The following is a 25,047-nucleotide window of genomic DNA, read 5'->3' on the forward strand; positions in this document are numbered from 1 at the left end:
TTCAGATCGATCTGCTAAATAGTTTTGGAATTTAAGTTTTTTGACCAAAAATCACATTTTTTTACTCAAATCACACACTGGTGGTAAGATCATTTTGATAGCACTACTGAACCTTATCAGTTGTGCTAAAAATTGTATCATTGCAATGGTTTGGATATAAACTGGTCACATCAACGTTTGGCATCATCGAGTAGCTGCACAAATATACAGCTGTATACCGAACTATTTCTGGCATTAGCCTCGAAAAATAGGGTAGGTAGGTAGGGATTTTTTTATTTTATCTTTTTAAATTTAAATTTTTGAAAAATATTGCTTCGACCTAAATACAAACAAACTGTCGGTCAGAATACCCCTTCTGTATGTGCAGGCATTGCTAGGGAAAGAAAACAAATATGCATAAAGGTCAAACAGACGAAGGATTGCGAAGGATTTCTAATCTTTTTGTTTTAAATGTTTAAAAAATGTTGAGGGTCGGCGGCTTAAACCATGGTCGGTCGGGTTATCGGGAACACACTTTTTTGTCCCAAGTACATTCAGTAGTAGGTACGCATCCGCCATGTCTGACAGCTTGTGATCCTCTGGATGGTGTGCCACATATTCCGGTCAGCAGCTCTATTGTACAGGAGTGAAAGTGCTGGTCCCATCAGATTCGTGACCCTGTCTATCCATCTGCTCCTTTGGCGTTCTGGTCTTCTGGAGCCTTCGATTTTGCCCTGAAGGATAACCTTCTCTAGGCAATTGCCTTGTCGTCTCGCAACGTGGTCAAAATAGCTGAGGGTTAGCTGATTTACCCGATCCAAGAGTCGTTGCTTCTGGCCAATGTCTTGAAGGATGCTGGAGTTACTTCTCTTCGCTGTCCAGGGTATTCTCAACGTTTTCCTCCAGCACCAGAGTTCAAAAGCATTAATCTTATTTTGAACTGTGTTGGTGATGGTCCAGGACTCACTGGCATACGTAGCAATGGGAAATATAAGTGTCTGAACAAGCTTGATTTTGGTAGCTTTGGTGACACTCATATCAGCCCAGATCTTATGAAGCTTAGCCATCGCTGATCTTCCCAAAACCAGATGTCTTCTAATCTCTTCCTGACATCCTCCAGAGTAACTGATATACGCTCCCAAAAAGTTGAACTTGGTGACCACTTCAACCTCTTCAAGTACATTTAGTGTATGACCTTCGATACCTGTAATGGCATTTTACCTCCTGCCAGAGGGTACAAAAAATAGCACACGGGAGGACTGACTTATTCTATAGTAATGCACGATGCGTATTTTGTGAAGTGGAAGTGATGGTGTCAACCAGGAAATCAAATGACTTATTTTTGTGATGAACCTGGAGATAAAGTTCTATTTCAAGGTAACAAGATTTGTTTAATGTACATGACAGATCTTAGAATTCAATGATGAAATATGTACAATAACAACAAATCTAACAGTCAAATATGTGTATGGCTGTGTTTTATTTATCATTAATATGCAATGAATGTTACATTAAGATAAATCTGTACTTGTCAAAAATTGATGACACTAACAATCAGATTGAAATGCTACAGAGAGAGAGGGTATTAAATACTAGTATTTATCTCCTTCGAATTCATCACATTTATTTTAGTACTCCAGTAATCTGCCTGTTTTCTTTTTCATAAATGTTCACGATTCCTCATATTTCTCTCAGAATACAGATATTCGATTTACAACGTTCATAACAATTGATGATGTGGGCAGGAACACTTGATACATTGCTATGTGGGCATATCTGATAGTACCCAATCTGATTAAAATCTGATGTAGTGAATACTTCTTGATTTCTTTATTTACCTCTGCATCCTTCTATTGTTGTCGTTTGTTTTGATTTTGTTGTTCTGAGAGTGAGTACCTCCTTCCTACATCTGATTCAATGCCTTAGAAGTTGACGCTCAAATCCTACGCATTGAGTAACCCACTCAACTAATGTACACGTGTCTTATGTCGAAAACTTATGGGTACAATACCTCAAAATGCTCTGGTCAAACAGAGAGTGAGCACCGACAATGATGCTATTGTTTTGGTGGATTTGTTTGTTTGCAACTTCTATCTTGGAGTGCCAACTGTTTGATTGGCTGTGTGTACGCATGGGATTTGAACATGATTTTCTATGGTATTGTGTTAGATGTAGGAAGGAGGCGTACACTCTCAGAGAAACGAAATGACAATAATTGAAGGATACAGAGGTAAATAAAGGAATCAAGCTGTATTCACTACATTAGATTTTAATCAGATTGGATAGTACCACACAACAGAAGTGTATTAAACCAAATGTGAACCATCTAGAAGTTTTTCAATCATATCGAACTATGTGATGCATCAAATAACTCAGAATTCAGAAATTACAATTTCTTTTGTTACTTCACTGATAGTGATGAAACTGTGCAAGTAAGCCACATTGTTTCAACCCTCTGAATGAATATCCCTTTGTGATGTCACCTTCTTTTGTATTCTTATTTGTTGAGGAATGACAAATTCACTTGGAAGGTCAATCCCATCAGATATAGAATTACACGACATGCGAGTGATGTATTTGGATTATAGGGTTGAGTGCTTCTGGTTTTCTCTGTGGTCATACGTTCACACATGCAGCAAGTGAAAAGTGCAACAGAAAATATCACCAGCATGAGTGCAAATACCCAGAGTAGTACTCACATTGGCACTCACACATCATGAATAGCTGTTTTTGTTACACATAAATGTTTTTTCTCGATACTATGCATTTCTGTGATTTTGTGTAAAAGGAATGACCACACACTCATTTGCATACATGCAAATATGCAATAATGTTTCCAATATTGCTCTGCTGTGTAAACACACGAATAGTATGCATGAACCAATGTAAGTACATTGTAATCACTGGTACATAATTATGTAATAACACATATACCAGAAAAAGGGTCAACTTGAAACAAATACAGCTAACCTCTCATTCTATAACATCTTCAAAAGATTGTAGTGTTAGAGTCTGACTAAAGGGAGTGTGTTTTGATAAAACAGTTTTGCTCTCTTAACACTACACTTATGACTGTTTACATCTGACTTTTCTAGGAAAAAATCTAACTTATCGAATATATACTGCTCTATTTATATATCAAATAGACTAAGAAAACACTTTAACATGTGAAAATTTAAAGTGACCATATGGATGAGGATAGGGTATTTATTTTGGGTTTTAATTTATAATTTTTTTTTTATCATGGCCTCCTAATTGTAAAATCAATGTGAAACAACATATGCTAAGTCCTTGTTTGTAACTCAATAAATTGCAGATGATTAATAAACATGTAAAATGTTTGTTGTTGTACGTACAATAACAAACGTTTTCATATATTTTTATAGCTGTTTTGCACTGTTAAAAAAACAGACTTGGTCTACGTTGTTTCACATTGATTTTCAAGTAGGAAGCCATTATAAAATTGTTTTATGAATTAAAAAATCCAAAATAAATACCAAGTCCTCATCCATATGACCACTTTAATATCATGTTATAACATGATTGTAGTCAAATTGTATATGATACAAGTTAAATCACAATTCTCTTGAATCAGTACTTGTTCACTTTAATAACAACATTGCGATAGGATCACTCTAGGTAAGCATATAGCTTGTACTTGTCACTCTCATATCCGTTATCTCAAGTTTGATCTTGATGTTAGACCATCTCATACAAGACAGTATTGAAATGCTCTCTTACAAGGAGTTGCACTGTACTTTCTAAAACTTGACATAGAACTTGACAATATTACCGTAGTAGATGGACATGGATCTGTACAGTAAACCATATGCTTACTTTTTGTGTATGTCATATGATTATTCCATTTCTTGCTTTCAAAATGTTCATTTTAATTCAAATTTAGCATGACTAAAATCAAATCTAACATGAAGTAGCTATCACTTCAAAAATTCAGACCATTGCTTCGACTAACTTTGAATCATTCATATATCACATGTATATACATTTTCTCCAATGTTACCACGTTCCAAGTTTGACTTTCTGTCTGTTCCTGTCTTTACATCAATCGTTTTCATTTATCTGTACCATCTTTTTTTCAAGTTCAACGTCACTGAGATAAGGGTAGACTTGCATCAAGCATATACTTTTTACTATATCTATATAAGTTTTCAACTTACATAGTAAAGAGTTTAAATGTCGAGCGATAGATACTTGATGAATGAAAACTACCAGCTGATATTTTTAGCTGTACTCCAATCACTTAATTGTTTAAGAACATGTAAATGTGTTATATTTTGAAATTCAAGCTGCAAGTATTTCATTATAGTTTTAACTTTCAAAGCAGTATTATATCTAGTATCAATATTACATGAATGAAATTTGAAAGTGTATGTTTGAACTTTTGCACAGTTTCAAAATGTACATCCCTGCATGTAACATTACATTATAATTTCTCCTACAATGTTTGTGTTAAGGAGAAATGTAAATACCTATACTAGTATACTTATACACATGCTCTAAAACATTTATTCATAACCTTTGACATGTAAATGTCAAAGGTCTTTATCACTTTCCAAGTTCATTAAGATTAAGAGATGTGGTGCTGTTAGTGTTAGCATAGCTCAGTCTGTTTTGTATGTGTGTTTTTGTTGACAAGTTTAATTATCTCCATCAGTTTCATTTCTACAGATTAAAATTTCACATCATGCTTGTCAAATGAGGACAAAACATATTTGCAAGTATTTGCATGCGTACAGAATACTCTAAAAATAAACATGTGTGGAGAAATCAGTAAATCTATTGGCTTTGAGCAGTCAGTCCTACATATACTACAATGTACTAGACCAGATCATTACTATTATAGGTTTTTACCCAAAATACTGTAGCATGAAAAACCTTGAATATATTTTCAATATATTCAAAATGGCGGAACACATTTCTCATTTCCAAAATGAAACATAAATTCTTCGTTAATAATATCTTAATTTACATGTTTTCAAAAAAATCTAAATTTTAGCATAAAAAAGGATTAAAATAAAAGTGTATTGACCTTCAAGGACTATTCAAATAATACATTTAAATTACAATTTGCAAGAGTTCAATGCTCAAGTTGACAATCTGAAATCTGTACTTTTTACAAAATGTTTCCAATTTTAAATGTTCATGTCTCTCAGTTCTTTCACATCACTAGCTGCCATTCAGTGTCTGCTTCTTTCATACCTCTTAGTTCTTTCACATGACTCAGTGCCATCGGTTTTTTTTTTTTGCATCTGTCAGTTCTTTCACATGATTGGCTTCCATTCATCATGTGGTTCTTTACATCTATCAGTCCTCTCACATGATTGGCTGTCATTCATGGTCTGCTTCTTTCACGTCTCTCAGTCTTTTCATATGAGTGGTTACCATTCATTGTCCTAGTTCTTTACATCTATCAGCTCTTTCACATGTATGGCTGCCATTCAGTGTCTTCATGTTTCTCAGTACTGTACTTTCACATGATTGGCTGCCATTCAGTGTCAAGTTCTGCAGTACCTTCTATACCAGGAAACAATGCGGACCTACAAATTCCCCAAAACTTCTCCGGTTTCAACTTCTTTTTGGAAGATGTAAATTTCCATCCCATATGACTTGCACATCCCCGACACTGGCAGATTGTCCAGGCATATCTAAATATAATATATGAAATCTTCTTATTAGAAAATGGCAGGTCATTCATTAGAAACTGGCTGGTCATTGTACAGATATACAAGTAACCACTATACGATAAAGAATTGAATCACAATAAAATATCCTACATAAGGAAACTAGTAACAGATTCTCATCAGAAAAGTTTTCCTAAATTCTGGAAATCTAACTTGAGAGAGATTTTGATAATTGAGTGTTCACTTTACAATGGAATAGTGGTATCATTGTGCTGTTATGATAAATACCAGAATGAATATTAGTCTAAGATATGTCAGAATGTGTGTTTACGAGCCGACATTAGATTCATAATGCATGTGATAGTTAACAAGATTGCAAGCAGATTCATTGTAATGATTAACAACATTGAGGACAGTTTCTTTGATGTTAACAAGTTGCGGACACTGTCACTGTGTTAAAATTATTCTATTATCTAGAAAGCATCTTGTTCACTGGAATTACGGCTATGGTTGAAACAGTGGGGTAAGATGAAAGGGTGGGATATAACTAAATTCATCCTAGAAAAGAAAACAAAGCGCATATTTCAGAACCTATTTGGCTGTGTCACACTGTAAACTTTCCAATACTGTCCTTTCTGATACCAAGGTTCTAAACTCTTTGGAAAAAATACATCACATTGACACATTTTCTGTGTTTTACATTTGATACAGTCTGTCTCTAATAATTAACAATTTAAACAGACAGATTGACAAACGAAAACAAAAGCAAAACATTAAAAGGAACATTTGTATTATTTGTACAAGTGTGTACATACCGCACTTGTTCATGTATAACCCCTAGGGAGATGGTACAAAACCAAAATAAATGAGTTTACACATGAGCAATTAAAGCAGGTAAAAACCGGTCAAGATAGGAGGGACAGGACTTCTAAATGAACAGGGGACTATACAAGGATGAGTATAGTACATATTATTTACAACAAGCCCTTAGTACTTTTTCAAAGACTGAATGCTGTGTACACTCCTACACGTGAAATTAATGATTAGCAAGAGTGCCAATAACTAGTATGCTTAAACTTACCCTGGAAACCAGCTATTCTCTGTTGATGGTCGACCAATTAGACTCAGTCCTAGTGCTCTGTAACATGTCAGTGTGTCATGTACGTAACCTCCAGGGTTGACATAGGCTGCCATAGGACCATCCAGTGACATACTAGGAAATAAGGATACAAACATACGCTTGAAAAGAACTGTCAAATGCAGAAACATGATAGTATTAGTAGTAAATTGCATCACTGTATCTCTACATTTATGTGCAAAACTCAATATCTTCGAAAATATGCATCAGGTTTCCAATTTGTATGTTGTATATCTGAACAAGTAATATCATTACTAACTGGACAATCACTTGCATAAAGATCAAAGGAAAACAGTCAAATTGAAAACAGAGTAAATATTTCACTGAATAATGGTGTTCACAACAACAGGACTTACCTGAATACATCATTTTTATTAGCAATTTGTTGTCCACATTCTTTGCAGCACAGAACAGTACACTGTAATGGGTTACAATTGACGAAAGAGAAAAGACATTGGTTAGTTTATACATTCCATTATAAATACATGATTTACTTATGACTGTACTGGAAATTTTTGGTTAATATTTATTTTGGCTTATTTCTCATTGCCTGGAAAGCCAGAAGGAAAAAAAATGCCTTCTTGTACATTTAACACAATGTAACAGTCTTGTAATTAGTAAAAATTAGACTTTGAGAACTACCTGAAGACTGTAAAATTGCAAAATTTTCTAGTAGTGAAACAAATTTTCATAGAAGACATAGACACCCCCCCCCCCCCCCGAAATACTTTACTTCTATATGACTGAATGGAGACACAATTTAAAAGAAATTGGTGGCAACAAATAAATGCCATTCACAATATTCAGTAAAACTAAATATCTAGATTTACAGTATGTTGCACAAAACAGCACCCAATTTCATATTCTTGACCTAAGCATATTTTTTCCCTTGTCACAAATCATCTATGAACCAATGGCAATGCCTCAATAATTGATTGCAAGGCAGATTTTTTTTACTGTTAATTTACCCCCCCCCCCCTTGATAGGACCATTATTTTGTTCATAACATTTTCTACAGCTTTACCAGCCATCTACATTTTAATCCCTATTAATGCTGTGCTTTAAACATTTTTCACAACTTTAAGAAATGTTTGTTTCACATACAGTAATACTCGGTATCTTATGTTACCTTCTTCATGAGGTCCAGCTCACACCTAAGTCTTTGTACTGGAGAGTTGATTTCTAGTAAATGTAACCGCCATGTATCATTCAAAGGTAAATTACTGGCAACCCAGAAAGAGAAATCTAAGAGCAACACAGAACAGAAACCTGTCAGATATGAATAATTGTTAATTCACTGTAGTGTCTTACACATTAAATGGTATCACATTGCAATTATTCGTCAGTGATACATATGCAACTTAAATTTACAAATTAATGTACAATTTCTGTGGTATATGAATGATTTGATAGCATTTTGTTGTATTTGACCTAAAATAAGTGTTCTTTTTGAGGGGTACCTCTAGTAAACTTTATACACTTTCCTCTACCATAATTTTGACGTGGAACCTCTGAGGAACCCCCAGTAAACTTTGTACAGTTTCCAATACCAGTAAGGAGACAGTTATACAGTATCACATACACAGAGGCACCATTATTGAATTTTTTCTGGCCTGAAATGTTTTATGGTAAGAAGATGCAAGGGCTTCCACAGTTCCACAGAGTATACTTTATTACAGTTTGGATCAAGCAGTTTGATTACCTGATGGGTTTTCTGGTGTTGTTAGCTTTCTATGTGTGCCTTCATACCAGCTTGATAATTCACATCGAATCTTATGCATCAGTAAAGTCTACAAGAGATTAACATAAATATGTTTAGTACTGATACTGTCAGTGACACTTATCCAAAAATAATCAGTTTTCATGATGTATTGTTGTGTGTATCACCACTGTCTATGGTATCACCAAACACAGGCAAAACCAATATGCTATATTCTAGTTTCCTATTTAAAGGGCATCACAGGTTAGGGATGAACAGCACCCCCAGTGGCCAAACTATGCAATCTTTTACCTTTCTGTTGAAAGGAATGTGGCATATTTACATGGGCATAAATACCATAAAACACCTTCTTCCTAAATAAGGATGATTAGATGTAGACTTTCTCCAAGCAATGGAAAGTACGGTGAATTATTTTCACCAAGCAGGTATTTTAGACTATACCCCACCCCACATGTGTTTAGGGTTTAGTTAATTTAACTCTGAAAACATAAGTATATGGGACTTATTTGAAGGTGGGTGACACACGTGGACACAAAATGTACATCTTGGACTCTGGATGAAACATCTTGTGATGGATTCAGGCTAATATTTCCATTCATTCAAGTTGTCCATGAAGACGTAGTACAAAGTAAAGACCTAATACACGCTCCTGTCACTAAAAGTAATGAAAAAGTGTGTTGAACTTACAGCATCATACTGTTCATAAACCCATGGAGGCCACCATGTTAAGTTAGCAGCTGACAACTTCCTCTTTCTCAGCCACCTGACATCAGTACCATGTGGCTGTATATTCATTTCACTGGTTTGCCTCTTTCTCTTCGGTTTTACACTCTGTAACTTTAGTTTGTCCTGCGAATCAAGTTTTGCTCCTTCTAAAACTTCTGGTGGTGTTCTTTCTGAGAGAATCTTGACTTTTGCTACTGTGACTCTTGGAGAGATAAGAAAGAATTACATTGTCAGTACTGTACGACTTGGATGATTCTGGATTGAAAACGTGGGCTAGGATTCAACATGCAAATCAGTGAAGAACCATATGTGGGGTTAACAAATCTCTTTCTCTTGTCCTTAAAATTCTGAACACACTCAAGAGTTAACATTACAAAAATTGAACTTCAAAAACACTTAACCAAGAACACTTTAACACTAAAAGACTGGTTTTCTATTAGGACAGTATGTAAACTTTACTTTAGATTGCAGTAATGATCACCTACCCATCTGTTTGTCTCCTAGACTCAATCAGTTCAAATCTTTGTCGTCCTGTAGCTTTTACCCGAATTGTGTCTATACCAGCTTCTGATTCTTCCTTGACAGAAAATATCTCCGCTGTGGTTCCAACCTTGGCAATAGTAGGAGTGTAACGGTAGTCTTCATATCTGTTGGAATCGCATACATTTGTTAATACTTTAACCAAGTCATTAGAAAATTTTGCTGAATAGAAGTAAAATGTACTCGCTGGGTAGTTGACTTACTAAACATATCAAATTTTCACTACAGGAAAACATTGATATTTTTAACAAAAAAATATTGGCACAATAATAAACGAACTAGCTGTTATTGGGTCATACCAACAAAACTGTAATAGTTATTTAGTAAGAGATATGCTAACATTGGTTTAACAAAGTATGGGATCAAATCATTCAGTGAGTGATAAAGTAACATTTGACGGAGTTGAAATTGAGTTTATCTGTTAGTAAATATCTATCTTAGTGTCTTACCTGTATGGAACCAAACCAAATGTCCTGTCTGTTTGCAGTACACGTTTCATCATAGCTACAAGTCTGGGTTGAAACAGGTGTAATGGTAGTGTCTGTCCTGGTATAAGTACCACGTTCGGCACAGTCAAGAATGGTAAGCTTAAATAACTGTCATCATCTAACACAGTACGTCCACTGTATTCTTCTAAATCTGTGCCTAAGTACTGAGAAGAAATGAAGATATATGTGACACTGCTTGTCCACACACAAGTCAACATTCTTTTACATCTTAGCATGTCTACATTGGCACATCGCTGAAGTTGTGATTCCAGTGTCCTTTCAACAAAAGGCTATGTGTATCTGGAAATACGGTCATGGTCTAAAAATCATGAAAAACATTGTCACACGTAACATACAGTACTAGTAAGACACTGCATATAATACCTTACATTAATAAAGATTATTGTTTACCAATACACTGCTGCAGTATTGCTAGCCCAGAGACTTGGCAATCTGACTTGACATTGTGACCAAGCTGTATGTCAAGTCAGATAGCCAAGTGGCTAGGCTACAGTTTCACCTGATGGGAAACATCAGACTATTAAACATGGATTGAAAGTTTAGTCAAGTACAAACAGATGTTTTCCATCGAAAGTCTCAGATCTGGTTATACGATTTTCCAATGTATACTTTGTTCAGACATACAGTTTGGCAGGTATATATATATAGACAAAATGCAGGTGTACAATTAGGTAAACTATTTTTACATTAAAACATATTTCCTTCTGAGATTATACACATTTATAACTTACAGAATGAGCAGTTGGTAATGCTGGGTCATAGTTTGTATCTGACTGTGTTGTGGCAGGGGGAGGGTCTGGATCTTCCTGCATTTCAACATCTACTTCCTCCTCTTCTTCCTCCTCCTCCTCATCTAAGGAATACAAAAAGTTGAATAACTTCTTTTATTTTCTGAAATGGCGTGATTCAAAGTTCATATTCACAGTACCTTTATATAACACCACATCCCTTCTATGACATCTTTGCAAACAGCAAAAAAAACAGCAATGACAAAATTCAAAGTCATACACCCTCCTGCCTGAGCCTACTTTCTCTATCGAGTGAAATTTTGTCACTCATGACTTAACTTGGAAATGTCATGCCAGACATATATATCAACAGTGGGTTTTAGCCTTCATAGAATTTTTCTTCTTTCACTATAACTTTTAAGTGAGAAAAGACAACATGAATATGTAAATTAATTATGTTTTGTTAACTTTTGTCTGAACTCAATGTGCCATCTAGTACTAGTACTTTGGAAAACATTTTTTTAATATCCCCAAGAGAAACTATAATATATATACTTCACCAAACTATTGACCAATTATCTATGGAATACAATGTGTACTCATCAAACAAATATATGAACAATATATGAATAATCAAATTGACAAACAATGAATGGAAGATATCATGCTACACGATTGATTGTGAAGTTCAGTACCAGTCATTGGTACATAAGCGACACAATTTTTTAATTTTTTTTATTGCATAATTTGGAAATGAAAGGTGTCTCAAAAATTAATAGACCCATGCATAGTGTCACTGGCAGTGAGATTTTATTGTTGACAGTAATATTTGCAATTGAATACCTGCATGGTCTGCAACTTTTGCAAGATGGCATGTAAAGTTAATGATGTTTTATAAATCATACATAACAATAACACATTGCACCTAAATGCAACATTTTACACATGTGACATGATTTGTACCAGGATGATGATTGCGCGTACAAATGTGCATGTACGACGTCATGATTTCTGGGATGTACGAATCATCGAAATATTTCTGAAATTCATTAGCTACTGCATATTTTACGTTTACTGGTGCACGTTATCGTACTTCAGAATTCACTAGCTATATTACTGTTAAAGTTGCAAACATTACAAACGCTCACCACTGTCCGACGACGAATCTTCTGCGTTCAACAGCAAAGGTAGCAGGTCGTCAGCCATGTTTATTTACACCAGTCAAGGAATATCACGTGAGATACTGCGTGAAAATCCGAGAATAAGTCATAGGGGTATCACGTGCATTACTGTCAGCCAATCAGAGTTTGAATCGTGGCCTCAGTGTACTTCCGTGTTGAGGAACTCACGAAATCAAGATCTGTCATTTGTACATAGGTAGTTCACGCATAGAAGGTAGAGGAAGTGACAACGGTGAAAGAAAACTAGAGTTTTTTTCGTATATTCTGTAAGTACGCAATTTCCACAGCATGTTTCTCTGTAAAATTTATAACGTTGTTACAGTATCGATTGTATGTATTGTACGTGTCACCGGTCACAGACATTCGATTACGAATCGAATACTCCACGTACATGTACATGTCGTAATTCTTCGAAAAGTCTTGAAGTGTGAGAACGTGTGCTCGAGCTTCCAAACCAGTTTCTCACGCACATATGGTATACCATTTGAAATTTATTTTCAACAGTGAGTTGTGGCTGCAAGTTAGCTGTCGATCCTCCAATAGCAGTAATAATAATAATATTCCACAGGCACTGGTGGAGTGTAGGCAGGAAAATATTTGTGTCAAAACCATCTTGATCTTACCACATACATTAGTTACAATGTCTACACAAAAAAATAGAATAAGTTACCGAACGAAGTAGCATATTCTTGATAATAAATCAAACGCTATGACAATTTCAGGCTTGTTAAATTTTCAATTACATAACGTAAAAAATAATGACAAATTTCGTTTTTAGTTTTCCAGACGTACTAATATGCCATTGCTATAACTAAATAAATATAAATGCTACAGTCTAGACTAACATATGTTGTATAAAAGTACTGGAAGGTGAAACAAAACTTATGTCAAGTTTAAGACCTTTAATTTAAGCTTTGACCACTTTTGAAAAGAAATAATGAAACCTGAATGCTGACTCATGATTTAACATTCTTATTCTTACACTCTCTTTGATATGCATGTGAATATAGTAAATCACCGTATGATATTCATTTTGAAGAAGTAACACAAACTAATTTGCACTGTTAGCATTTCACAATTGTAAATTGATCTTTCAAAAACCTCTAGCTTCTGTAAAGAAAAAAGAAAAATTATTCTCCTGTATGACAAAAGTTTAAAACTTGTGGAAAATGGCATCACTGCATCACTCCAAGAGGAAATAGAATGATTATACACCTCAAATGAGGACTCCTGTGATTTCACCAGGAAGTAGAGAAGAATGTAGGCACCCTCAAGTATTTCAATTTCATGACAGAGGTCCCTAGCAACCATGATAATATCCGTAGCAATATCGTGTCATCGTTGGGCTAATTTGCTTTCTAATGATTATATCAACATGGAGTGAAAGATTTGTGGACAGCAATTTGAAATGCCCACAACAACGAATTGGTCACTTATAGTAGTATCAACATGAAATGGAATAATTTCATCAGTTGTGCTACTTAGTCATCGGGGCCTTTTTGTAAATTTGATAACTGTCTTGAAATTATTCACTAATCTATGTTGTTTTTATTGATTGTAGGACACATAATATTATTTAATTGACACAATGCAGTACCAGTGGGTTGTCGTAGTGTGTACCTGTAGTTTGTTGCTGTGTGACATTGTTTTCTCTAAAAGTCGAGACTACTACGACATCCTTGGGGTTGCAAGAGATGCTTCAGAAAAACAGATCAAGAGAGCATTTCGTAAACTAGCGGTAAAATACCACCCCGATAAAAACAAAGATCCAGATGCAGAAAAGCAATTTATGGAAATTGCCAAAGGTAAGAATGCTGGAGGGCTAATTATTTGTTGTTTAAGTCTCTGAAATGATCTCTGACAGAGAGTAGAGGAATTACTAAGACTCTTTTCTGTGTATACCTGAATATATATTTTACAGAGATTTTACCCTTTTGAAAACTGGTAGATTTTGATAACTTGTGGCTGTTATTTTATCTTACAAGTACAATTTAGTAGGCTTACTAGTTTATAACGTGCAACAGGCCTTTTAAATTTTTTTTGAGAAATGTATTACTGCTATCTACTTAAAATATACTTTTTTAATATCTTAGCTTTCATGCAAGTATGTTAACAGAATGAGATAGTACCAAAAACTTGGATTTTTAAAAAAAAAAATTAGTTTATTTGTTCAATCAATCCCATATGAGAAAAAGTTTGAATTGTACACACAGATTTCCTTTACACCTATATACTTGTAGTATCATTATACATGTACAGTGCACATATAGTTTGTTGGACACCTAATCGAATGGCATTGCTATGTACACTTGTGAAAACAATTCCTGTATCTTAAATTGCATACAGCATAATTGTACTGAAAGTTAAAAAATTAATTGAGAGAACTTACTAAGATTTAATGAAAATTTGAGTAATTGTATGCAATCATAATTTTGTTTTTGGATAGAAAAATACTGTCATTAGATACTTATTTTGTTATGTGGTTATACTAGTATATAAAATTACTGCTTAATAACTTCCATAAATGAAGTACTTCACATAAAGTTGATAAATTATTCAAGAGAAGTCGCTGAGAGTTGATGAAAAGTAAATTTATTCAATCGTAATTAACTTTAGTTTGTAACATATTGCTGTTTAAATACTTGCTCTAGTACTTGGTTTAGATATAAATTTAATTTGAAATGCACCATATGTTATATGTAAGATAACTATCATAAGCCCATTATTCAGTTCAACAGATGTTTTTTACTGCTACATTTTTTTCATGTTTGAAAATAGTGGGTAATTACTCGTATGCAAATTTATAGTTACTTTATTTGAGGCCATGATAAAAATCAATTTCATGTGGTTTTTATACAATTGTTAATTTGTTTGTTTTGGAGTTTAAGAAAAGAAATGCATGCCTGGGATCGTGCAGCTTTCATGAAATATATTTAGACAAATAGCGGAGGTATACTCGTATTTAAATGCATACCTGGGAACATGCAGCTTTCATGAAATATATTTAGAGATATTTAGACAAATAACAGAGGTATACTCGTATTTGTTGATTGTAATAATCAATAGGGTTTCACTTACGTGTTTAGCTCCTGGCGATAGAAAGGTGAATGATGCAAGATTGTGTTTGCATTTTTTTTATGGAATAGTAACAAAAATATACAGGAACTAAAGTACTGATGTTTGTTCATTTATTGAATCACATTTTGTGATTTGAATATAAAACTGACCTAAAAATAGATGACATGACATGAAAGGGAGATTTTTAACTATTGTGGTTACTTTTGTTCCATATTGAGATGTACTTTGTAATTAAGACATGGTAAACCATGTCTATTTGTCTAGGCATGGTCTAGTAGTGATTGCCACTAGTATAGTTCCAACAGGTTTTCTGATATGAAATTAATGTAAATTTATTGCATTTTTAAAAAAGAATTTGTTCCATATTGGGATATACTTAATATGTTAATGAGGACAGATTGAATCATATCTAGCAATGGATGCAGCTTTCAATATGTATTCAGATTTTAAATATTTAACATTCCAAATTTCTGAAAATATCAAACTAGGATTTCAAGCTCCTTTATGCACATATGTCTAAACACCTGTATCATATATCAATGTCTCAGTCTTATTTATTTATAATGTAAATTTCTGTCCGCATGTATACTGCCCTCAGTAAAACTAAAAATAATACAATTGTACAAATGATGCATTGCCAGTGTACTAGGAGACAGACTCGACTAGCTTTGCTATTTTCCATTCTCCCTTTACCCTTTTACCCTTTTTTGTAAAATATTTCTTCTTTTTTCAATGCTGTAACAAATGGGTGATAAATAAATAAATAATAATAATATTGTTTGGATTCCTCAGATTTGCTTCTAAGTTTAGTGTATGTTGTATGTTCTCATTTTGTACATTGATTTTTAGTCAAAGTGGGACCTCATAAAGAGTTTACTTATACATTGTACAAGTTTTGATTCCAAGCAATATGGAGCACATTTTCATATTCAATTTACTGTAACAATTAAGTTTATAGGACTTAGTATGTTAGTATGCTACAGATGGAAACTAAATAGACAGCGATATTTCAGTAAAATCTGTCTCATTATTGTACTCAATGACTGAATGAATACAGTCATGTAATTAACTGTGTAGACAAATTATTAATTCACCGGTCACAGTGTAGTGTTCATTTATCTGATTTGCTAGCTCTCTCTTCAGCCAGGTGTGGGAATTTAGGGATTTCTTGCCAGTTCAAAGGTTTTGAATTTGACTTTTATATTCTGCTTTTTTTGTGTGTGCTACTTTTGCAGCTTATGAAGTACTTGCAGATGCAGATAAACGACGACAGTATGACCAATTAGGAACAGCAGCATTTGAAGAACAAGCCAACAGAGGTGGTGCTGGCGGTGGTGGAGGATTTAATTTCAATGACTTTTTCAAACATTTTGACCAAAGCTTCCATTCATTTCATGACCATGGTCAAAAGAAATCAGGAGGCAATGGTTTCAAATTCAACTTTGGTGGCAGTAGTTTCAATTTTGGTGATGACTTTTGGGGAGATGACAGCGGGGATGATGATTTTGGATTCGGTATGTTCGGGGACCTGTTTGAAAATCATTTTGGAGGAGGTGGAAATGGATTTCATTTCAATTTTGATAGTCATGCAGAACAACATCAACAGGCTCACAAACAAGTAAGTTTCTATTTTGTCTTTTTAGTGGTATTTCTTTGTTTTAGAACCCCCAATTACAGAGGAGATAAAAACTTGTAAGTTGAATAATATATCATTCATCTATATTCAATATATGTAATCATAGGTTTAATTTGAATGTGCAAGTAAATGCTACACCTTACAGTATCACTTCTTAAGTCATTTTATTTGTAATTTGTAGCATTTTTTCTGCTTGTCCTGTTCTCAATACCTGGCTGCAGTGGAAATCTAGCCGCTAATGTGTTATGAAACAAACAACTACATGTATTTGATTTCTTGGTCAACATACATAGGCACATATAGATACAATCGTAATCTGAAAGGTCCAGTCGTTCATCTGCTTTAAATGTAACCACTAGCTACCCACATTGTGTTGTATAAGCAGAAACAACAACTAGCTAATAGAATAGTTTCCAAATTCAATTTTAATTCAGTTCCAGAAACTTGATTAAGTACCTTTTATGAATAAGCATAACCCTCACTCACTTGCTTCACAAATGTACCCACCCACTAACGTACCTGATAACGTTATTTGTATAACTGGGTTTCTTATATTTCCAAATTTGATTTTGGTCAGTACTAGAAATATAAATTCCAAAACAAGGAGCACTAACTGACAGAGGTTGTTTGTAACTCTCTTTATGTTGCTACTAGTGATTATTTGAAAGACATAACAGCCATTTAGAATTTCTAAACTGTTTTTAAAAAAATACTGATTACTTTTCATGTGCAATGTTGGTAATAAACATTGCTCATGAAACATCAACTGTTGATCAAAGTACATGTTTATGTATAGACCCTCCACCATGTTGGTGGAGGGTCTATGGTTTATGTGATAAATAATTTATATTCTGAACTGATAATATAAGATATATTACATACGGTGACAGTTTTCCATTTCCAATATTGACATTGAAACTTTTGAAACACTACATACAGTTGGTATTTAGTGAAAGTGAAAACTGAAGCTTTAATCGCACTTTTTCTCTCCATTGTTCATATTTTATAGTAAAAAGAAATTGTCAAGTCTTTTTTTTTATACCTTCGATGACAAAGTATTTTTTATCTTTTCTGTTTGCAGCATCATAAATCAGTTCATACACAGAATGTTAACACACATCGATCAGGTAAGCATATACTATTATATAGTTATTAATATTATCATATATTTATAAATTGTTGGTATTTCTGTGATTCATAACACTAGCATTGTGTGATATGCTGTGAAATACTGCATTATTACTTCAATTTGACTTGTTAGCCATCTATGTTATATAATAAGATGACTCCATTAAGTATTTATTATCTATTGAACTATAATAAATCTCATCCACAAATCATTAGAAATAATACTTTAATTAATTAGCTTTAAGATTTACAGCAAATTTGATCTCTCTAAAATAAAGGGTGTTACAATTTTTGCAATGTTTGGAGAATTGTACTCTGTATGAATATATATTGTCATTATTGTATGTTGAACTTTAGCACTTGCACATTCCCAAAATAGCGAGAGTCAGTGGTGAAAGGGTTAAAGGGGCATACACTTATGCTTGTGTATTTCCTTATTGATTTTATTGGCTATTTTTGGTGTGTATTAAAATATGCTCTTAGTATTCTACTTACTGATAAAGTAAAAGCCATCAATTTATAGATCTCTGACAATTTCATGGTATTTGGCATAGATCTATCAGGTCATAATTTAGTATACATATACTAAGATGTAGAGAAACACTATATTGTACCAGCAACTGTTCTCAGAATTCAAGACAGTTACAAATGTCATCAACAGCATTATGAACTTTATAACAAGATTAGTTTAATTATTGCTGTATGTTAAGTATTCTTTAAGTAAATGTGTCATTGAATGATTATTTATTGAGCTAATTTGACTTAAAGAAAGCTTATAAACTCAGTTTGTACCACTTAAAATAAGGTCAACAGGTAGAATTTAGTAAACGGATTGCATTGTTTTTAATCAATATCAAAATATGTCATGGTGAAAATAGATGATAAATGATAACATATCATGTCTCCATTTTTTGGCATGTCAATCCCATCCCATCCCTCCTCCTTCCCTATAAACACATCCCTAGGGGCATGCCATTCCCATTCCTCATCAAAGCACTGTTCCCACAGTAGCCATAAGCATTCCTCAAAAGAATTTAGCAAGTCTAAAGAACCTGTAGTTTTCAACAAAGCCCATAATACTAGATATGTCAGGAGAACCACCACCACCACTATCAGGAGTGGCCACAAACCATCCAGTCACCATTTCTCCCATACAAGTACAACAATAAGGCAGAATGGACACAGCAGAGGTACAAACATGTGATTCTACTACAAGTCAACATTAGACAAGAGAATGTAATAGCAGAAAGCATGCATAGTCCCAGCATGACTCTCTGAGAATTTCATGTTTATACATTTCTATAAATAGTAATGCTTCAATATGCACCTAATATAATTGACATATCCCGTCTCTCAACAGTTATATGCCTGAACCCCTTAAACAATTATACGACTGAAACCCATCATAAGAATAGTTTAGTGCCCTTTCCCAACTTATTTGTACTTTTTGATCATACACATTTGGAGTCCAGTAGTAATGCAGCTTAGCCCCATCTCTTAATGCCCCAGGTTTTTCTTGCATAATTTATTAATGTCATTTTTCTTCCATACTTTTTTTAGTAGATCAGAAGGGGTGTATTCTTACAATTGCTGTTTAATTAATTAACCTATAATTATTAATATATTGCGTATTACATAATTATCAATAAATGATCTATAAATAAACTTAGATTGAGTAATTATTTATCTATGAATTAATATTTATTGATAAAGTATAAATATACATGTATGTTGCTAAATATTTGCTATGCTAAGCTCTTTTATGTTGTTAATGCCATATTAGTACAGCGCAAACAGGAAGCATTCACCAAAAGACTATATATCTATACTTCATATGTCAATGTTGATCGTTTGGTAAGTTTTAGGTTGTTGGTTTACTTGACAGATAACAACACTTTTACTGCTGAAGATAGTGTGATTGTTATTGAGGGTAGTCTAAAAATCTGAGTTAATGTAAACAAAATTCTTTCCTCAATCACAATTATGTTGTGTTCAGTAGTAAAAGTACTTGTATCTAGAAAGTAAAACAAGAACTTGCTAAGTTATCAACTTTGGTATGTTCTGTACAATATTCTGGCAAACTCATCCTGTTTTAGCTGTAATGCCTATAATAGGTGGCAAAAGTCTGTTTGTACCGTTCATATTTTACTAACCACTTGATTTTGTGTTTTCTTGTAGGAGGACGGACATGTCGGACAGTTACTCAAAAAGTTGGCAATATGGTGACAACATATACAGACTGTACATAGAGTTTGAATTGTCTATTTAAACTTGTGTTGATTTCTTTATAACAAAGAAGATAAATATCTTTGTTTTATCAACATGTATTTATATTCGGTGCTAAATTTTGTGATCTTGGGGGTCGTGAATTGGCCAAGGAAAATCACTTTTGTTGTAATCACTACTTTAGTACTCTAACACCATGATTCTGTCCGCTTGACTTCATTTTGGTAACAATGTAATGTAATGACAACAGAATTTTACTTATTTTTGGTTATTGGTTTGCAACTTGTGTATGATAATCTTAAACTTATATGTAGATTCATTCAGAGAATCGGTAATTCACATAGTGCTGCAAGTTTGTGTCCCCTATAGCTATAACTATGAGCCTTTCTTGTGGATGATATTGAACAATTACTTTGTGTATATGTCATCCAAAGTAAGGGCAAGAATGTAGAACAGTGCACCGACTGTATAATATATGTACACATTTGTGTTCAAGCTAGGGAGTCAGGTAGGGTAGGCTAGTTTAGGGATAGCAGCAGTAGGGTTAGACTCCCTAGCATACACCTGACTGATGAGTGTATACTGTTCTACATCTGTCCCTCAATAATTTGCCAATATTGCCACTAGAGCAATGAAAGTTTGTGTCCTATATAGAACAGAAATACCATAAATGTGCCATATCTTTTAACGACTGTCTCTTCAGGAATCGTTAGAAACCCAAGTTTTGTATTTGTAGGGAAAAAAAAACTTTTATATTATTACAAATACCATTTTGTAATGTGAATATCATTTTGATGGTTACAAAACACCTTATCCTCACATGTACTTGGATGAATTTGCATATTTTCTTGTTATTGTGAGTAGACATTGATTGTACACAGGTTGCAATAGAAAACAAAAATAGTACCTAAGCAAATGGAGAATAAGGCTGTTCTCCACCCTCCTGCACTACTACTTTGTGCCTTCAATTACATGTAGATTGACCGAACAAAATGAAGATAATTTTGAATTTGAATAGAATTTTGTATTTCTGTGCAAAGAATGCTCTACGCTATTGATTCACTGCCTTATATCTCATAAGAATATAAACATTGTCAAGGACAATACTTAAGGTGTGATTGCTGCAAGATTGGAAAACAAATGATTGATATAACTGTACTGTAGATTATTACATATTTATTGGTGATTACTTGTGCATCGATGCACACACATACTAGTGGTATTTGCAATGCAGTGCAATACAGAAAACATTTTTGCATGTCTGCATGCAAATGAGGGCACAAGTGTTTGTTGCATAATATGAAAGCATGTGATTGCACAGAATCACTTTTATGGAAAGTTGCTGTTTTTGATAACCAAATATAACAAGTACAGAACCCTATACTATATGAGTTCCTGTGTGGATACTTGGGGATATTGGGATATTTGAACTCATGCTTACAGCGTTTTCTGCTGCACTTTCACTCGTTACATTTCGTAAAAGTACAGCCGCAGAGAACACTGCAAGCACTCGTACCAATACCTCGAACACACCATGCTTGCACTCGCAACCTCATGGGATTCTGTCATATTGCATTAGCATTCAAGCTAGGGAGTTGGGAGTAGAGTTCAGTTACACAGGCATATAGTGTTAAACTCCGAAGTATACATTTGATTTGTATCAGAGGCCATGCATGAAAGACCTCTGTGATATACTTGCCATAAATGATATGATCTAACGTACAGATTGTTCATAAACCCAATTTCCTTTTTTTTGCTTTTAAATGAATTTCTTACACATATAATAATTATTTGCAAATTACTTGTTACTTACTTTTGAATGCTTGTGAGATGAAAAATTATCTTTACCTCTATAGAATGAAATATGTACAGATACTATATTTTAGTGCTTTCCTCAGTGTAAAAAAAATGTATTTTTCCTTTGTGTATAAAAATCTGGTAGATCCTCCTTGTCCAATGTTAGCTTCTGTGTCCACTTGAACTGTTAATTGCTCAGTCCTGCTAGTCCTATCTGTCTGTGTATTTGGCTGCATTTTCTTGTTGTGACTTTACTAATTTACTAAAAGTGCAATTTTCAATAGATACCAATACACTAATTTAAAGTAGATGTTAGAAAGCGACAATTTGTGACAATCTTGGATTAAAATGATGACCGTCCATCAGGGAAATTTTAGTAAAAACACGTAATACAGGTTTTCAGATATCAAATTGACAGATTATTTCTTGGGAGTATTTTAGCCTGGGTTATCACAGTGAAGGAGATTCTTCATGCAGTCTCAGTTTTGTTGTCAGGTAATATAATTCTACGACATAGTTAAACCATCTGAGGATATATGTTGTTTGTGATAAAGAAACTTGAGGATATAGTTCGTGTAGTGTTAAAGGTGTGCTACCATTCCCTGTGTTCTGTAAATCAAGAAGCTTTGTAGTAATTTTTGCCTACGGAATACAAGTTACCATTTACAGAAATTGGGAATGGCCCATCTGTCGCTTGTCAACATTACACTCTGATCCTAATTTCAACACTTTCATATAAAATGTGTAAAATCTTGAATCTTCTCATCGATAACAAGTAGTTATCAACAAATGGGAATATCACAAACAAAATAATCTGTAATTTGCATAAATTTATATTGATGAGCCTCTGATCCTGTATTTGATGGCTGTAAAGGCTACTATATGGTAGAACTACAAGAACACTTATAAGAACTAGAAACTCAGAAACATAGCTTTCATTAATTAATTAATTAATTCATTCATTCATTCATTCATTCATTCATTGAACCCTTTCACCTCAATCTTATGATTTAACCCTATTGTTTTTATGTGTAGACTGGACTGCAGTACAGGGAAATGGGGAGGAAAGGGCTAATATAGTGAATGGATGGAATCTGATAGTTTTCATATCAGGTGCATGGTGAATTTAGATGTCATTTATATGACAATAATATAAAATATTGACACATGCTGCAGTACATGCATGTTTATAATTATGTGTAAGTAAAAATTGCAAGGTAGAATTATAGAAAATGTATGCCAAATCTTTGATTTATTGTGCCATAGGGAAGAGATCACATGCATTGTCTATGCTAATACATTAATTAATTAATTAATTAATTAAATGGTAATGCAGTTGAAATGTACATTGCAAGCTTCTTATTTGTTGTTAACTTTTATTTAGATCAAAATAATTATATGTACATTTCTATGTATATTACCAGAACTACAGAAAAACATTTACATTCTTCACACACTTACGTTCATTGTCAAAAGTTTATAATTTACATGACCTCTGAACTCAGGTCTTTTCACTGCAAGGCGAGGTGATATGAATATTCATGATATTGAAATCAACCGTTGACATGTAAATTTATGTGAAATTTTGATGTCAAAGTTTACAGTGTACAAGAATAAGAAATTCTATTTACTGTGTCAGAAACCGTGGGGAACTGATTCCCAGACTATGTGAACCCATAAACATCCATTCTCGTAGTATACACATACAGTACAGTACACCAAACTTGTTGAAGTTTTGACTTCAATATTTAGTTAGGAATATTTATAATATTGAAATGAAACCATGACATCTATATGGTATTGGTACATTACTTCCATATATGGATATAGAGCAAACTTCACTTGAAGACCAGAGTTCTGACTAAGTCTGCTTGTATTAAAGACCTGAGTTCACTTCATAGACTACATACCCTGTCTTTTATTGTCATTTTCCTTTGTTGACAGAATAAAGAGGTATTTTTGAAAGATACTATGTTTGTGTGGTTAAGGAGTATGTGAATGTCAACAGCTGGACGTGATTCTATCGTTCTCCCATCATTCTTAGCCTGAAAGATCCAGGCGTTTCTTTCACTTACTATGTATGTACAGTGCACTATCTCACGCTTGGCCAGCCTGATGTTTTGTACGCCGGTATGCAAATTATTCTTGACCCGTACGTAGTGACCATAGGTCTCCCAGTAGGCAAATTTATAAATCATTTGTCAAAATGTAACCACAACAAATCGTCATGTCGGAATATTATGCACGTTTAGTATGACTCTCTAAACTGGTACTCACCGTAAAATACACATTGACTTGAATTGGTATCGGGTGGCATTTTATGAGTCGGATATATTATATTAGTTTACCTACTTCAGTAACGTGACACTCGTGTGATGCAATTTTATTTCGAGGCTCAAAGTTTGAGTAATTTTACCTCAAGGTTTTTCACTTATTGGAAGTATTGCAGGAGCCAGAGAAAACAGAAAACCGAGTGACTGAAATAATATGGATATGGAAATTACAAGATATGTGAGTTAGGGGGGGGGGGGGGAAGGAGTGTGTGTGTTTAGAAATGCGTCGTGTCATCCTTTTACAGTATACTTCTATGTGTTGTAATAAATTGGGATAACTGTATGTTGTTAAAATCTGCCAGTGAAAAAGGTGCTATGTGCTTTATACTTTGTGTTATGTATTGTATAAGGCCAATTATGTCAACGTGGCCAAAATGCGACAAGACTGTAAACTAATGAAAGGACGTCATCATTAACATTTCATCTATTATTAACTATTATACTCGAGGAAATCGTCAACGTGGACCAATCAGATGCGAGCAATTGGGTGAATATTAACAGACGCGGTGACTTGTTATTATACCATCTGGCATGTCTGTTTCACAAGCCATCATAGCAGAGTTGATTACATTCATGTTGAGCCAACCACCGTAAAACATACTGTCATGTACATGATATCGTATGTCATCTTGAAACTGGCGTATGGTATATGGTAACATGAACATGAACATTTGTATATGAAGTCC

The 25,047-nt window shown here is 33.9% G+C and overlaps 3 protein-coding genes across 4 annotated transcripts; 1 reads left to right on the top strand and 2 right to left on the bottom strand.

Moving 5' to 3' along the window:
• Nucleotides 1-533: 533 nt before the first annotated feature.
• Nucleotides 534-1,046, bottom strand: LOC144434317 (uncharacterized). The gene has a single exon (XM_078122771.1). The coding sequence runs from the start codon at nt 1,044-1,046 to the stop codon at nt 534-536; it is 513 nt and encodes a 170-aa protein (XP_077978897.1).
• Nucleotides 1,047-4,993: 3,947 nt separating this feature from the next.
• On the bottom strand, nt 4,994-12,187 carry LOC144438545 (protein cereblon-like). Its single transcript, XM_078127624.1, has 10 exons — nt 12,131-12,187; nt 10,986-11,107; nt 10,195-10,397; nt 9,691-9,852; nt 9,167-9,407; nt 8,462-8,549; nt 7,889-8,004; nt 7,116-7,177; nt 6,703-6,834; nt 4,994-5,645 (listed from the first exon to the last, which is right to left on the bottom strand). Exons 2-10 carry the CDS (start codon nt 11,064-11,066, stop codon nt 5,471-5,473), a joined length of 1,260 nt encoding a protein of 419 aa, XP_077983750.1. The 5' UTR covers nt 11,067-11,107; nt 12,131-12,187; the 3' UTR covers nt 4,994-5,470.
• Nucleotides 12,188-12,318: 131 nt separating this feature from the next.
• On the top strand, nt 12,319-23,976 carry LOC144437545 (dnaJ homolog subfamily B member 9-like). Of its 2 annotated transcripts, none has more exons than XM_078126510.1 (5): nt 12,319-12,429; nt 13,725-13,968; nt 16,477-16,859; nt 17,959-18,004; nt 20,184-23,976. In XM_078126510.1, the coding sequence occupies exons 2-5, from the start codon at nt 13,752-13,754 to the stop codon at nt 20,252-20,254; spliced, it is 717 nt and encodes a 238-aa protein (XP_077982636.1). In that variant the 5' UTR covers nt 12,319-12,429; nt 13,725-13,751; the 3' UTR covers nt 20,255-23,976. The 2 variants fall into 2 exon arrangements, with proteins under 2 accessions (XP_077982636.1, XP_077982627.1); XM_078126501.1 differs by lacking the exon at nt 20,184-23,976 and adding an exon at nt 18,971-19,444.
• The last annotated feature ends 1,071 nt before the right edge of the window (nt 23,977-25,047 follow it).

Source organism: Glandiceps talaboti, chromosome 1 (assembly GCF_964340395.1).
Source record: "Glandiceps talaboti chromosome 1, keGlaTala1.1, whole genome shotgun sequence".
Lineage (NCBI taxonomy): Eukaryota > Metazoa > Hemichordata > Enteropneusta > Spengelidae > Glandiceps > Glandiceps talaboti.